Genomic DNA, 14,998 nt, shown 5'->3' on the forward strand with positions numbered 1-14,998 from the left:
TGTGAGTTTGTTATATTATGAATTGATATAAGTGAGTCATGTCCTTGAGTTTTGAACGTGTATTGTGGAGGCTTGATATTCTTAAAAGATATGTACTACTCACTGAGCTGTGGTTGCTCACCCCTCTCTTTCTCCAACCTTTTTAGGTCTCTTGATTAGTGGCTATAGAGCGAGAGCGCTATCGACAGGAACTTTTGGGAATTGGCTCTTGACTTTTGGGTTGAGGTTGCGTCCTTCGGGTGGAAGGACGGCCGTGTCATCCCCCATCCTGGTAGGTTTCGGGAAGTGACAATTCCTTCCTAAGATTGAGAGATTATTTCGTGAGGAATTGTGAAGCTAAATATTATGTGCGTTATTGGGTGTAATTGGGGGCTATGAGTGACTCGAGTGTGGTTGTAATCTTCATTGTTCTATAGTGGAATTTGTTGCTGCTCTTCCCGTAGACGTAGGTTACTACGACTAAACTACGTAAATTTGTTCTCCGATTTTTTTTTTCTTTTGTCAAATTTACTATTCAATTGCTTGCTTTCGCAACAAATTCGATAGATTAATAGGTGACACTTTGAATTTTTTTATTTCAGTTTCTAGTTTTCAATTCGATGACAAATGTAGAAAATAGCAATCATTGCATGAAAGATGTGCTATGTGTCTTCAAAAAAAAAAAATCGGAGGAAAGTATTACAGAAAGATCACAGAAATGAAAGTGAAGAGCAACATATAGGCTGCGTTTAGTCATCTGTACTTCTAATCAAGATAGGACTGGATAGGATAAGATATGAAATCCAAGGAATTTGCTATATCCTATCTACTATTTAGTGAATCGTGGAAACAAAGTCGGATATTTTCACATTTTACCATGTCCATTATTTGCTATGAACGTCAAATCAGTATAAATGAACCTAAAAATTGCACAAATGGATATGATAAAAATCTTTTACGACACTCTTACGTACTTCATTTTCCTTTGTTTATTTTTTTTTATCATTTTTCCATATTTTTTAATTTTTTAATTATTTATTTCATTTTTCCCCTTCCATCGATTAAATAGTAAACTATAGTAATATTCCTAAAATATGTAATAAATACAAATATATTAATATTGATTTCTATATATGAAATTTATATCACAAGATATAAAAAAATTTTGAATATATAAATAAGAATAAGAATAAATAAAAACGAAATTATTTTTTTTTATTTTAAATTTTTTATATTAAAATTAAAATATTATTTATATTCAAATATTATTTTAATTTTATTAATTTAACAAGTTTGTTATTCGAGAAAATTAACTTTTATATTATATTTATTAGAAATCCTATCCATCTTTATCCCACTTCCCCATAAGATAATTTTATCCAGTTTATCTCTTCTATATCCGATTTTATCCTATCTTAGGCAGACACCAAACACGGGATATGATAAAATTTATCTTATCCTGAATTTTATCCCGACTACCAAACGTAGCCATAGTGGTTAGGAAGAGAAACACGTAAGCTAAACTTGTTATTGAAGGTAAAAGGCAATGGTGATGGTGTAGCACTGACATGCCAGTCATGGAGCAATCCCCAGAGGAGAAGGAGGAGGAGGGAAAGAATGGTACGGAGTTGAGTCACACTCACTTTGACTGCAACTACTCCTTGAACTAGGGTCCCGTTGAAGAAACTGGCTTTCGAGGATGCGAACCACTTCAAACATCTCCGATCGACCAGATGGAACCTCATGTGTGCCCAAGAATGCCAATTGGACTAGTCGTTCTGCTTCTTCTTCCACGTAATTCCCCTGCAAATTGGGATCGATCACCCTTCCCAACTCGTCCCTTCCCAACTAATCTTCATTCATATGTTTTCTAGTCCATTCCTCCAAGCAGATGAGCTCGAGAAGCATTTTCCAGTATGCAAAGACATCATTCTTCAGTGTGCACTTATCTGTGTAGATGTACTCAGGGGCAACAAACCCAAGTGTGCCACGGACGGGGGTGTTGACATAAACATCTTCATAGCGATGATAGGATTGAAAATCGGAGCCAGAATCAGCTGAATTTTCTCCTGTCGGTGATGAGAATGAGACTCCCGTGCCTGAACTTGGCATACACGTAGGCCACTCAATAGTCCCTACCTCTACATTTCTCTCATGCATGATCATGGCAAACAAAAATCCTCCGATCACGGCCTCAAAATGCACATTCAGCAATATATTTGATGCGCAGATGCCGCGATGCATGATCTTGATGTTACCTTGATTGTGAAGGTGCGCAAGCCCCCTGGCTCCTCCCAAGGCTATTCGCTTGCAAGTAGTCTAATCGAGAGGTTGGGCAGACCGATCAGGTCTCGCTCTAAGATTGTAAGATAGGTTATTGTTGATCATCAAGGGATACACCAGTAAGAGCTCTTTCTTGGTCCTGCAAAAGCCCCTCAGGCATAGCACGTTTGGGTGCGTCGAAACTGTGCTTCCCACTTGTATTTCTGCTTCGAACTCTTCCCTCCATTGATCGATGTAGCGCACTCTCTTTACTGCCACGAGCGAACCATCAGCCAAGCGCCCCCGGTAAGCTTTGCATAATCCACCTTCCCCCAAGAAGCTGTCGTGGCTAAAGTTGTGTGTCGCGACTCGGAGCTCCCTTAGAGAGAAGCTTTTAGGAGGTGTAGGATCGTCTTCAACAGACTTGGTAAAACTGAAGGTTCGGAGGTTGAACACCATCCTTAAGTGGGGAAAAAGTAGATTCTTCTCAAGTTCAAATGGATCGTATAAGCTTGATGGTTTTTCTCATTTGTTATAAATATTAAACTCATGCTTAAGCTTTTGAGTGAATATAGATCCAATTGGATATATTGATGGGTTAGGACTTGGACTTCCTCTTGGCGATGTGAAGATATCAGGTTTCTACTGCGCACTCTTATAACAAATGGTATAAGAGTCAATGGTAGATTGATTGGCCCTCAATTTAGTCAAATTAAGATATCTTGAAGTAGGAAGAGATTGTTAGGATGCACATGTGAGTTGTGTTTGAGAAGTCATGCATTGGAGAATTGGTGTACTGTGGAGCAATTAATATATCCAAGTTAAGCCATAATTCATTGACTTAAACTTTTGAGTAAAAATGGGTCCAACTAGATATATTGATAGGCTACGACTCAGGCTATTTCTTAACGATCTCTCCATACGAAGGTATTAGATTTTTGCTGCGTACTCTCACAACAATAGTTGTGGCCAAATCCAAACATTTCATGGCCGGTGTGATTTTATGGTAACTCCTAAGCGGAGTTACTTGAATTAATCGCCCCTCTTTGTCCTTGTGTTGATTGAATAAATCAGATGTTTCTTCGATATTTCCATTGCGTTCAAAGCATTTGTGCAGAATTTTTTTAGTTCTTCCCCGTCATTGTCTAATGGAGGGGCGGGAATCAAAGTCACAACAACCTTTCACTTCACATGATTACTCACATCTCACTTTCCCGTCCGTATACACCACACAACATACTAATTTGGTAAAAGACGTGACACATTGTTGAAACTGAACTTAATCTTTTCCGTCAAACATTCATTTTACCTTTCTCGTTCCTGGTCCTACACCTTTTTGACAAATCTACATATCTTGCTAATCACTTTGGATGTGTGTGCTATAATTGTTTGGTAGTAGAACTCTCTTACATTGTTGTCCCATAGTAATTTGCTTAAATAGCGATTTCATCAACCTTGTGATGGTTAGATGTCGATGAGGAAAGCCATTTCATGATTTCTCTAAAGATATAAATTTGGTAAAGTCCAATTTTGATTCCTAGACTTGCATACTTTTTAACCAATCTCTTAATTTTTTTTTGTCTGTTCAATTTTGTGATTTAACTTTCATTAGTTTTCTAATCAAGTTTCTTTAACTCCAAATCCGATATACTAGAGATGACATGTCCATTGGTTTTGGTGATAGTCTGATGTGGAAAGCCCAAGTTTAGCACTCTTGTTGCGACATCTCATTGCTCAAGGTCTAGCAATTCGAAATTTCCAGTGTCACGCATTAGATCATATTCTACGATGGCACAAAACTTTTCTATGTCAGTATCTTGCTAGCTCCTACAAACATGTTTGAACAAATTAATTAGATCTACAGCTGGATGGACTTGATTAAAAAGTTATGCAAGTGTAAAGACTTAGGCAAATTAGAAGTTTAAGGACTGGATATGAAGAATGCATAAATATAAGGATGAAAACGTGGACTTTTACCAATAAATACTCATATCGGGTATAATGGGGAAAATTATCAAAAAAGTCATAAACTTATTGCACTTTTGCCAATTCAGTCCTAAACTTTTTAAGTTTGCCAATTTAGTCCTAAACCTTTTCACTTCTTGCTAATTGAGTCCATCCAGCCAATTTTGGCTGGTCGGCGCCAATGTGGCCGCCAGCCGTCCGGCCAACACTGACGTGGCAATTTTTAAATATTTTTTTCGAATTTTTTAATATATATATATATATTTTTTTCTGACTTCTTCTCTCTGGTCGGTGAGGTTGACCTCTCCGGCCTTCACCTCTGGCTGGTTCGGTGACCGACCAAAGGAAAGAAGGCCAAAAAAAATTGAAAAAAATTGAAAAAAATTAGACAAAATATTTAAAAAATTGCTACGTCAGCATTGGCCAGATGATCGGCGCCGGCCGGCGTTTATGTCAGCTCCGGACGGCCAAAATTGGCCGAATAGACTTAATTGGCAAGAAATTAAAAGGTTTAAGATTCAATTGGCAAATTTGAAAAGTTTAAGACTGAATTGGCAAAAGTGCAATAGGTTTGGGACTTTTTGGACAATTTTCCCGGTATAATGTGTTTGTGACCTTCATAATACAAACTCTCCACAAGCATGCAACTTTATTCTTGCCACCAACCTTGTTGATAATATTGAATAGCTTGTAAAATTTGTCACGTTGTTTCGTATGTTATATTCACTACACTTTTATATTAGTACCGTCCACTATTTTTTAATATTGGAAAATAAATGTGTTTTCCATAAAGCCCAAATGACATAGATAAATTTTTGATCCATAAAAAAACCCCATTAATCTAATCCACCATTTTATAATGGAGTCCGGAAACAAGATTTGTGTGTTGAGTGGGAATCGAATTTGTGCTGTGTGACATAATCACACTTATACCATGTCCAATCTCTTGATTGTTAGATCAATCCTTGTCAAATAAATGAAAAAAGTTAAATAATTAGTTCATGTACTATTCTACTATTGAACCATAGATTAACGCAAAGGGGTCTAATATATACAATAACGGATGCCTTAGTTAGGCAATTTACCATGCATTAAAAGCTAGAATATAATATATATCTTGTATTACATGAGGACATATAGATGTGTATATATATTTATATGAATATGAGCTGTTCGTTAATGTCCCACCCTCCATCAAGAAAAGGGTCGGTGCTAATTAGTCGTTGAGTCAATGCACGGATATGACTCGAAACTTTGTAGCCATGCATAACCAACAATAAGCAAATCAATCTGCCTCCACAAAAGCAAGAAAAACCCTCCATTTTTCTAATGCTTCGCAAACCTAAAAAGAAAGATTGGGAGAATCTGAGGGATGTTAGGCCTGTTCTTTTCTCTCTTTCCGTGGAATCAAAAGGCTCGAAGAAACGACAAAAAAAGCAGCCATTGTTGAAAGGGCAGGGGCACGAATGGTGTCCGCCTTTGCGGTGCCCGATTCACTAAACTTTATGATTTCTTTGACCGATCGATCGATCAATCCCCTTCTTTAGAAAAAGGGCAAATTGACGGAAAGAAAGGAACTCCTAACGAGTCGCCCTCGAACACCCCCCCTGAATATGCTCCCCACAAAAGAAAAACAAAGACCTTCTCCGACATGTCAACATCGACATCAATCGTTAGTGTAGAACACGGCTTTGTCCTTTCCCTTGAAGTGAACTTTCAAATGGATGGGCCTAGTGAGCAAATAATTCACGACCAATGATAGCAACCGCACGTACGCAAATAAGTAGAGAGATTCATGTTATGTTTGAATGGCATGTACGAAGGCATCCAATCTGCATCGTCACTCGTAACCATCACGAAATGACCCGTCACGATAATAAGTAAATTGAAAAACTCGAAGGAAGAATGGAGACATGGTAATTAGAACTGGGTTCCTTTCAAATTAGGAGGTAAATTTGCATTCTATAGGGTGCGTTTGTTTTGGTTAAAGTATTTTCTGGGAAAGTGTTTGGGTGCGTTTGTTTTGGTTAAAGTGTTTTCTGGGAAAGTGTTTTCGGGACTTTTATTTGTTTGGTTATCCGAAAATGATTTGGTCAACTGAAAACACTTTCTGATCAAGGGAAAATTCATGTATAAATTTAGGAAAGTGAATTTCCTAATTTAAAAAGGTAAAATCACTTTCTGAAATTGATTATCTTAAATTTGTTAATATTTTATTTTTCTTTTTCCTTCTTCCTCCCTCCGCCGGTCGTCAGCCTCGACGATGGCCAGCGACCGGTCACAGGCGCGGGCCAGCCTCCCAAGCTCGGCTGATCTAAGCGAGCCCAATCACAGCCGAGGCCGGCGAACTACGAGCTCGTCAGTCTGAGCCCTGTCGAGGCCGGCGAGCTCAGGCTCGCCAGATCCAGGCGAGCTGAGCTCGGGCTCGGCAGAGGATGGTGAGCTCGCGGCTCTCCAGATCCAGGCGAGCCCGAGCTCGGCTGAGGCCGGCGAGCTCGTTAGCCGAAGCTTGGTCAAGGCCGGCAAGCTCGTAGCTCGCTAGATCCAAGCGAGTCGAGCTCGGGCTTGACGGAGACCGGCAAGCTCGCGGCTCGCCAGATCCAAGCGAGCCTCGAGCTTGCCTGTGGCCATCGCCGGGCAAGCCTCCAGCTTGCCTATGGTCGTCGCCGGCCGATCGCAGCGGAGGAAGAGGAAAAAAAAAGGAAAGGAAAGAAAAGAAAAAGAAAAAGAAAAAAGAAAAATAAATAAATTAATAATTTGATTTTTTTAAAAAAGAAAAGAAAAGGAAAAATAATTAAAATTCGATTTTTTAAAAAAAGAAAAGAAATTTAAAAATTAATATAAAACTTTTGACACTAAAGTGAGCGCCGTACATAACTTTTGGCACTTCTAGTATTCTTCTCTCACGTGAATTGTGGAAAGTGCATGCCCGAATTTCACAGGTCCCAACTTGAACCTACAAGAAGCTGATATGCAATGTTGTTTTGTAATTGATGACTCCCATCACCGAAAAACTTCTCGAAAGCTTCAGATGAGTTTACCTCGCAGAGAAGAAAGTCAAAGCCAACTAGTCCAACCAAATGCATCCGTGAAAGTAGAGAAACAAATTTGAAAGATGCAGGCCGAGAATCAAAGTGGCAACAACTTGGATATTCTTGCATGTACAAGGATTGATGTGCACGAAGACTCATGTGCGACTGATCTTATCAATGTTTTCTAAGGACAACTTTTGTGGTGGCCTTTAATTTTTCGTTCGAACAATAAAACTTTCTTACTATGTGTAACATCCTTAATTTCAGTCCTTGAGAAATGGCTATGGTCTAAGTTTGATGGTTTTCCAATCAGAACTAAAATTTTTACTCTTGTTTTGGAAAACCCAGTTTTGGATCCCGTGTACCCCTTCATTTTGTTATTTTTGGGGAGATTTTTGTGATCCGAATTTCTAAACACTTCCTTCTTGAACGTTATTTCAAACATCTTGAAGTTTTACATACTTTAATTTCAGAATTTTTAGACTTGATATGAGTAGTATGATGGCCTGATTTTCGGATCGTATAAAACTGCCCAGAATGGGTATTTCGGTGATGTTCACCCTTTCTTTATTTTCTACAAGCTTTTCTGGGCCGATTTTGGAAAAGTTTCCTTCACAAAAGTTGTTAATAATGTCCTTTTCTCTAACATATATAAATTTGGGAATTTTTCGAGATGATTTGGATTATGGACAGAGCTTAATTTCAGAAACAAGAATTTTGTTCCGGTGAACTGTTTTTACTCTGTATTTGAGCTACTAAAAATGGTGTTTATAGAAAGATTCCGATTTTGTGTTCTTCATGAAAAATGTTTGTTAAGGCCTTGTTTATGACATATTCAAATTTGATAATTTTCGGAGTCCGTTTACTATGTTTTCAAGTCCAATTTCGTGAACAGTGCAAAGCTGTCCGGTTTATTAGATTTCAAAGATTTATCAGTTTTTATGTGAGAACGTTGGAATCTCGACTTGATGTCTTTTGGTGATATTTGAGGCATATTTAGAGGATTTCCCACACCGAATCTTAGGTTGAATGGGATTAACGAGCATGTTATATTTTGGGAAAACCCTCAGAGAATAAGTTAGATGTTTATGATGAGGGTTGTGATTGTAGTGCCGATTAGTCTATTTCGTGTGACCTGATTGGCCCGAGTCATTTGCGTGAAAAACCAGCAAAGTCAGAAGGTTCTAGGGAGTCCACAGTCGGGAAATTGGTAGAAGAATCTAAAGGATAAGGCCTTGACCGAGTCAAAGCTTATCCTCCAAGCTTCATTATGGCTTGCATTTATTAAGTTAGACTTTGGTGGCCCTTCATGATGGCTTGTAATAATGAATCAAGACTTTAGGGCCCCTCCATGATGACATACATTAATGAACGAAGACTTTGAGGCTCCATTCATCATGACTTGCATTAATTAGTTGGACTTTAGAGGTATCACCATCATGACATGCATTAATGGCTATAAGACTTTAGGGGCATTTCATCATGTTAATTTGTCCATTGTCCATTAATGCAAAGATTTCCAAAATCAAGTTATTAATGGCATTTCATCATGGCTTTTGGCTCTTATTTATTAATGTCAAGATTTTCAGAATCTTTATAATCATGACATTTGACTTTGGAGGCATTGCATCATGATATTTTGGTTCTTATTCATTAATACCAAGATTTTCAAAATCTTTATAATCATGAAATTTGACTTTGGAGGCATTTCATCATGATATTTTGTCTCTTATTCATTAATGCCAAGATTTTCATAATCGAGTTATTAATGACATTTCATCATGACTTTTAGCTTATATTCATTGATGCTAAGATTTTAAGAAGATTTGATAATGATGACCAAATCTAGACGTTAATGAAGGAAGATTTTGTAATCATGGCAAAATCTAGAAAGATTTGATAATGATGACAAGAAGATATGGCTTGGAGAAGAAGCAAGTGGATCCTATAAATAAAGGCACCACTCCTTCATTTCTCACCATTTCACCATCGCCTCTCTCTCTCACGCTCTCACTCTTTAGGCCACCCCTTTCCTCTTGGCCGCGCCCTTGCCCGTGCCCGTGCCGCCGTCGACCGTCGTAGATGTTTTCTTGTGCTTATAGGTGAGTGGATTCCCTAACACTTGGATAGGGCGGTGTGTTACGTGGTTGGAAAAAACACTTGGATAGAGCGGTGTGTTACGTGGTTGGAAAGCGGCATGTAAGTGAATTCCCTAATCTTGTGACGTGGTTTGCTTGGACCGTGTTTGGTCTTTTGATTGGTTATGGTTGGTTCTTTCCATGACTTGCTTCTATGTCATATTTGAGGTGACGTGGTTTGCTTGAACTCTGTTCGGTCATTGGACCAGTTGATTTCAAAGAAAGATTATGAATCTTTGAAAAGGAATTTTGCTTAAGAAATGATTTCGATGTTTTGAGAAGGAAATCATGCTTTGAAATGATGTTTTTACAAAGTCCTTTGAAAATGGATTAATTTCATTGCTATGTTTACAAAAGGATTTCGATGCCTTAAGAAGGAAAACATGTTTCGAAATGATGTCTTTGCAAAATCGAGCGTCTGTTTGCATAAGTGATCACGCAAAATTGTGTTGTGGCATTGTTATGAGCACGAATCATGTTTACATGGGCTAATTGAAAATATAAGAATTGGCTTGAATACTCGAGTGCTCTTGTGACCACTAAATAAAAGAAGAAGACCGTCGTGTTAGTGGCGATGCCTCGATAAACTAGCGCCGGGATGCCCTAGTTGAGCTAGGATGCCTGGGTTGAGCCCGGATGCTTGGGTAAACTAGTGCCAGGATGCCCTAGTTGAGCTAGGATGCCTTGGTTGAGCCTGGATGCCTCGGGTGAGCTAGCCCCGGGATGCCTCGGTTGAGCCGGGATGCCTTGGTTGAGCCAGGATGCCTAGCATGAAGCTGGATGCCTCGGTTGAGCCGGGATGCCCTAGTTGAGCCAGGATGACGATAATGAATTCTTTATGTATGCCGGTATGTGATAAATGAATTCTATATATGTGCCGGGATGTGCATTTACAGGTGAGTTTCCATGTAAACATAGCAAGGGCAAGGTCAAAGTCTTTGCTATTGATTTGCCATCGACATAAGGTGGGGAAAGTATTTGTATGCGTTAGTACAACGACGAGGCATCATCCTGCACGAGTATTAGTGAATTTACTCATTGAGTCTCCCCGACTCATCCCCCGTTGTTTCCCTTTTTCAGGTTCGTAAGATGAAGGATGACATAGAGGAGATAGGATTAACCTCGGCCTCCGTTTGTACTATGATTTGTACGAGGAACGACTAGTGGAAAAAGGGCTTGTAAAATCTGTTTACGTAAAATGGAAATAGCATGTTATGCCTGTTGTGCTTTCCTTAATTTCAAGCTGTTATATAAGGTTTGCTCATGATGCTGTTCGTCTTAATCCCGCTGTTGTTTTGAATGTGATTGTCCCGAGAAATGCTTCCGTTTATGTAAAGAAAGATAACAATGAACGGGACGTCACATGAATAACCCCAAGGCGGGGGCGTTACACTATGTGTCTCAAAAAAATCGGAGGAAAGTATTACAGAAAGATCATGCAAATGAAAGTGAAGAGGAACATATATCGCTTAGGAAGAAAAACATAGAAGCTAAACTTGTTATTGAAGGTAGAAGGCAATGGTGATGGTGTAGCATTGACATGCCAGTCATGGAGCAATCCCCAGAGGAGAAGGAGAAGGAGGGAAAGAGTAGTACGGAGTTGAGTCATAGTCACTTTGACCCCAACTACTCCTTGTACTAGGGTCCCGCTGAAGAAACTGGCTTTCAAGGATTCGAACCACTTCAGACATCTCTGGTCGAACAGATGGATCCTCGTGTGCGCACAACAATGCCAATCGGACTAGTCGCTCTGCTTCTTCTTCCATGTAATTCCCCCGCAAATTGGGATCGATCACCCTTCCCAACTCGTCCCTTCCCAACTGGTCTTCGTTCATATGTTTTCTAGTCCAGTCCTCCAAGCAGAAAATTTCGCCATGTTTAGGGTAAATCGGCTGTCCCCAGATGAGCTCGAGAAGCATTTTCCCGTATGCAAAGACATCATTCTTCAGTGTGCACTTATCTGTGTAGATGTACTCGGGGGCAACAAACCCAAGTGTGCCACGGACGGGGGTGTTGACATAAACATCTTCATAGCGATGATAGGATTGAAAATCGGAGCCAGAATCAGCTGAATTTTCTCCTGCCGGTGATGAGAATGAGACTCCCGTGCCCGAACTTGGCATGCACGCAGGCCACTCAATAGTCCCTACCTCTACATTTCTCTCATGCATGATCATGGCAAACGAAAATCCTCCGATCACGGCCTCAAAATGCACATTCAGCAATATATTTGACGCGCAGATGCCGCGATGCATGATCTTGATGTTACCTTGATTGTGAAGGTGCGCAAGCCCCCTTGCTGCTCCTAAGGCTATTCGCTTGCGAGTAGTCCAATCGAGAGGTTGGGCACACCGATCAGGTCTCCCTCTAAGATTGTAAGATAGGCTATTGTTGATCATCAAGGGATACACTAGTAAGAGCTCTTTCTTGGTCCGGCAAAAGCCCCTCAGGCATAGCACGTTTGGGTGTGTCGAAACTGTGCTTCCCACTTGTATTTCTGCTTCGAACTCTTCCCTCCATTGATCGACGCAGTGCACTCTCTTTACTGCCACGAGAGAACCATCAGCCAAGCACCCCCGGTAAGCTTTGCAGAATCCACCTTCCCCCAAGAAGTTGTCGTGGCTAAAGTTGTCTGTCGCGACTCGGAGCTCCTTTAGAGAGAAGCTTTTAGGAGGTGTTGGATCATCTTCAACGGACTCGGAAAAACTGAAGGTTCGGAGATTGAACACCATCCTTAAGCGGGGAAATAGTAGATCCTTCTCAAGTACAAATAAATCGTGTAAGCTTGATGGTTTTTCTCGATTGGTAGTGATTGGTCTGGGAAAGTCTTCTGCAATTCCAAAGAGACTTTGCTGGTACACAGAAGTGTTTATAACTCCAGTTGGGTTTGTGCCTGTCTCACCCACGACTACTTTTGGTCGGTGTGACAGAATGATATGGTAAGGAAAAGTCGTTGGATTGTAGGCCGATGCCAATGTGGGGGGCCATCTCACTCCAAAGCCTTCCTGTGAGCAGCAGCTTCATGGAAAGAGAGAGAGCGAGAGAGGTTTCATTTCCTCGAAGCTTCCAAATTTGACAAAACGTGCCACTCATATAAAGAAAATTTTGCATAATTCTCCTAGATTTCTTGGATTCCTACGCATTAAAAAATCCAAATGTGAAGAGCACTAGCCCTTCTTCTTTACTACATGGGCTGTACATCACATGAAAAACCTAATAACTTTTGCGTATCATAGAACTTCCATACTTCTAATTACTCGTGTTTGGAACACGTCCGTTGTATGTCGATTGATCAAATTGCAATTTCAATGGAAAATTTGCTATATCAGTGGAAATACTAGTGTTAATTTTAGATCATTATTCTTTTCTCTATATTCCATTTTAAATAAATAATCCTTGAAAACAAGAAACAAATGCATTAACTGTTTGAAATATAACACGGAAACGACAGGATCTTGCAAATTAAGTCAATGCGAAAATACCAGAGAAATAAACAAGGAACGATAAAGGACACCAGAGATTTACGTGGTTCGGTCCAAATATCGGTACCTACATTCACGGGGAGAGTCAGCAACAAATAATCCATTATAATCGGAGAATCAGAGTTACAAATCACTTAAACGATCGAGTGTTTCCCACATCTAGATTTAAGCCCAAACCCAAAGTGTTTACGAATAAATAACTTAATTAGATAAAATAAACTCACTGCACAAATCACTGTATCTTCAAGCCCAAAGCAAAACACGCGCACGTTCAAGAATGTCTCTGTACGTTCTGCCTCCTTCGTGCGGCTTGAATATGAGCGTCTCTGTACGTCTTGCTTTGTGCAGCTTTTGGTCTTCGCTCAAAGAAAGAAACCTTCAATTTCTTTTCTTTTTATATGCGGCAAAAAACCCTAGTTGTGCTTCTCCTTTTATCTGACTTCCGTGGCCCCACACGTTTCTTTTGCACGTCCAAGAAGGGAAGTCCCTCACTGATAAGCATTCAACAAATTGACCTGGGCCCACCGAAATAGATATAATAAAATAAAGTGTGCCCCTGTTTTGTCTTTTAGTGGCCTTCTCTATTCATGTCGTCGTGAGCCCCTCATCCGAAATCAGCCAAATAGGAATGCGGAACAAACTCGAGACATAAATTTAACAATTCTCCACCTTTGCTCGATGTTTGTAGCCAAGTTATAGTTTTCATCATTCATGCTAGCTCTCCCAACGCCTCGACGGGCGCTTACTCTCCATAGACGCCAATTGTGCTCAAGCGAGCTGAGCGCCAAAGGACAGGCTTAGTCATCATGTTCATGGGTTCTTCTCTGTCGTAATCTTTTTAACAACAACTACACCCTTCGCTAAGACATCTCGGATGAAGTGGTACATGATGTCGATATGCTTCGTTCGCTCGTGATAAACCGGATTATATGCCAGATATATCGCACCTTGGTTATCATAGTGTATATCAACACTATTCTGATCTAACCCAAAGTCCGAGAGTAAACCTTTTAGCCATATTGCCTCTTTCTCTATAAAGGTCAGTGCCATGTACTCTGCCTCAGTCGAAGACAAGGCAACGTGATCCTGTAAGGATACCTTCCAACTAACTACACCACCTGCTAGCGTAAATACGTACCCTGCTAAAGACCTGCGTTCATCCAAGTCACCTGCGTGATCTGAATCCACATAACCAGTGGTCTCACTGCCATTATTGTCCCTTCGGTACACAATTCCAATGTCTGATGTCCCCTTTAAATATCTGAGGATCCACTTCATAGCTTCCTAATGAGCTTTACCAGGTCGCTCCATATAACGGCTAACTACACTCACTGCTTGTGAAATATCGGGCCTAGTGCATACCATAGCATACATAATACTACCCACTGCACTAGAATAAGGAACACGTGACATATGCTCCTCCTCCTCCTCAGTCTGCGGTGATAACTTATCTGAAAGTTTAAAGTGCATCGCCAAAGGTGTACTTACAGATTTTGCTGACTGTATATTAAATCGTGCAACAATTTTCTCAATATATTTCTTCTGAGAAAGACATAAAATTCCTACAGTCCTGTCATGCAAAATCTCCATACCCAAAATTTTCTTTGCAGCACCTAAATCTTTCATCTCAAATTCAATACTCAATTGCCTCTTCAGCACAACAATATCAGACATATTCTTAGCTGCTATCAACATATCATCAACATATAATAACAGATATATCAAAGACCCATCCTCCAATCTCCTATAGTAAACACAGCTATCCATATGACTTTTAGAATAGTTCTGACTAGCCATAAAAAAATTGAAACGCTTATACCACTGTCTAGGAGACTGTTTCAGCCCATATAAAGATTTCTTCAATAAACAAACATGATGTTCCTTACCCGGAATAGCAAATCCCTCTGGTTGCCTCATGTAAATCCGTTCCTCCAACTCACCATGAAGAAACGCTATTTTCACTTCTAGCTGCTCCAGCTTAAGATCTTGTGCAGCAACTAAGGCAAGTAAAACACGAATAGAAGTATGTCTTACCACAGGAGAGAACACCTCATTGTAGTCAATGCCCTCCCGCTGTGTATACCCCTTCGCCACAAGTCTTGCCTTATATCTCGCTGCCTCGACACCGGGAATGCCCTCC

General features: G+C 40.0%; 2 protein-coding genes and 1 pseudogene across 2 annotated transcripts; all 3 read right to left on the reverse strand.

Annotated features, from left to right (window-relative positions):
* Positions 1–1,510: 1,510 nt before the first annotated feature.
* Positions 1,511–2,734, reverse strand: LOC130139148 (somatic embryogenesis receptor kinase 2-like; annotated as a pseudogene).
* LOC115665595 (BRASSINOSTEROID INSENSITIVE 1-associated receptor kinase 1-like) lies at positions 2,299–2,700 on the reverse strand. Its single transcript, XM_030587451.1, has one exon. It carries the CDS (start codon positions 2,698–2,700, stop codon positions 2,299–2,301), a length of 402 nt encoding a protein of 133 aa, XP_030443311.1.
* An 8,065-nt stretch (positions 2,735–10,799) lies between the features above and the next one.
* LOC115665596 (BRASSINOSTEROID INSENSITIVE 1-associated receptor kinase 1-like) lies at positions 10,800–12,278 on the reverse strand. The gene has a single exon (XM_030587453.2). The coding sequence runs from the start codon at positions 12,106–12,108 to the stop codon at positions 10,924–10,926; it is 1,185 nt and encodes a 394-aa protein (XP_030443313.2). The 5' UTR covers positions 12,109–12,278; the 3' UTR covers positions 10,800–10,923.
* Positions 12,279–14,998: the final 2,720 nt, after the last annotated feature.

The sequence above is a fragment of the Syzygium oleosum genome, unplaced genomic scaffold (genome assembly GCF_021117445.2).
Source record: "Syzygium oleosum isolate NSW1041296 unplaced genomic scaffold, Sole_v2.1 Sole_v2.10, whole genome shotgun sequence".
Classification (NCBI taxonomy): domain Eukaryota; kingdom Viridiplantae; phylum Streptophyta; class Magnoliopsida; order Myrtales; family Myrtaceae; genus Syzygium; species Syzygium oleosum.

Excerpts from the sequence above, each read along its gene's own strand:
- LOC115665596 (XM_030587453.2), bottom strand. The coding sequence starts at position 12,108 with ATGGTGTTCAATCTCCGAACCTTCAGTTTTTCCGAGTCCGTTGAAGAT.
- LOC115665595 (XM_030587451.1), bottom strand. The coding sequence starts at position 2,700 with ATGGTGTTCAACCTCCGAACCTTCAGTTTTACCAAGTCTGTTGAAGAC.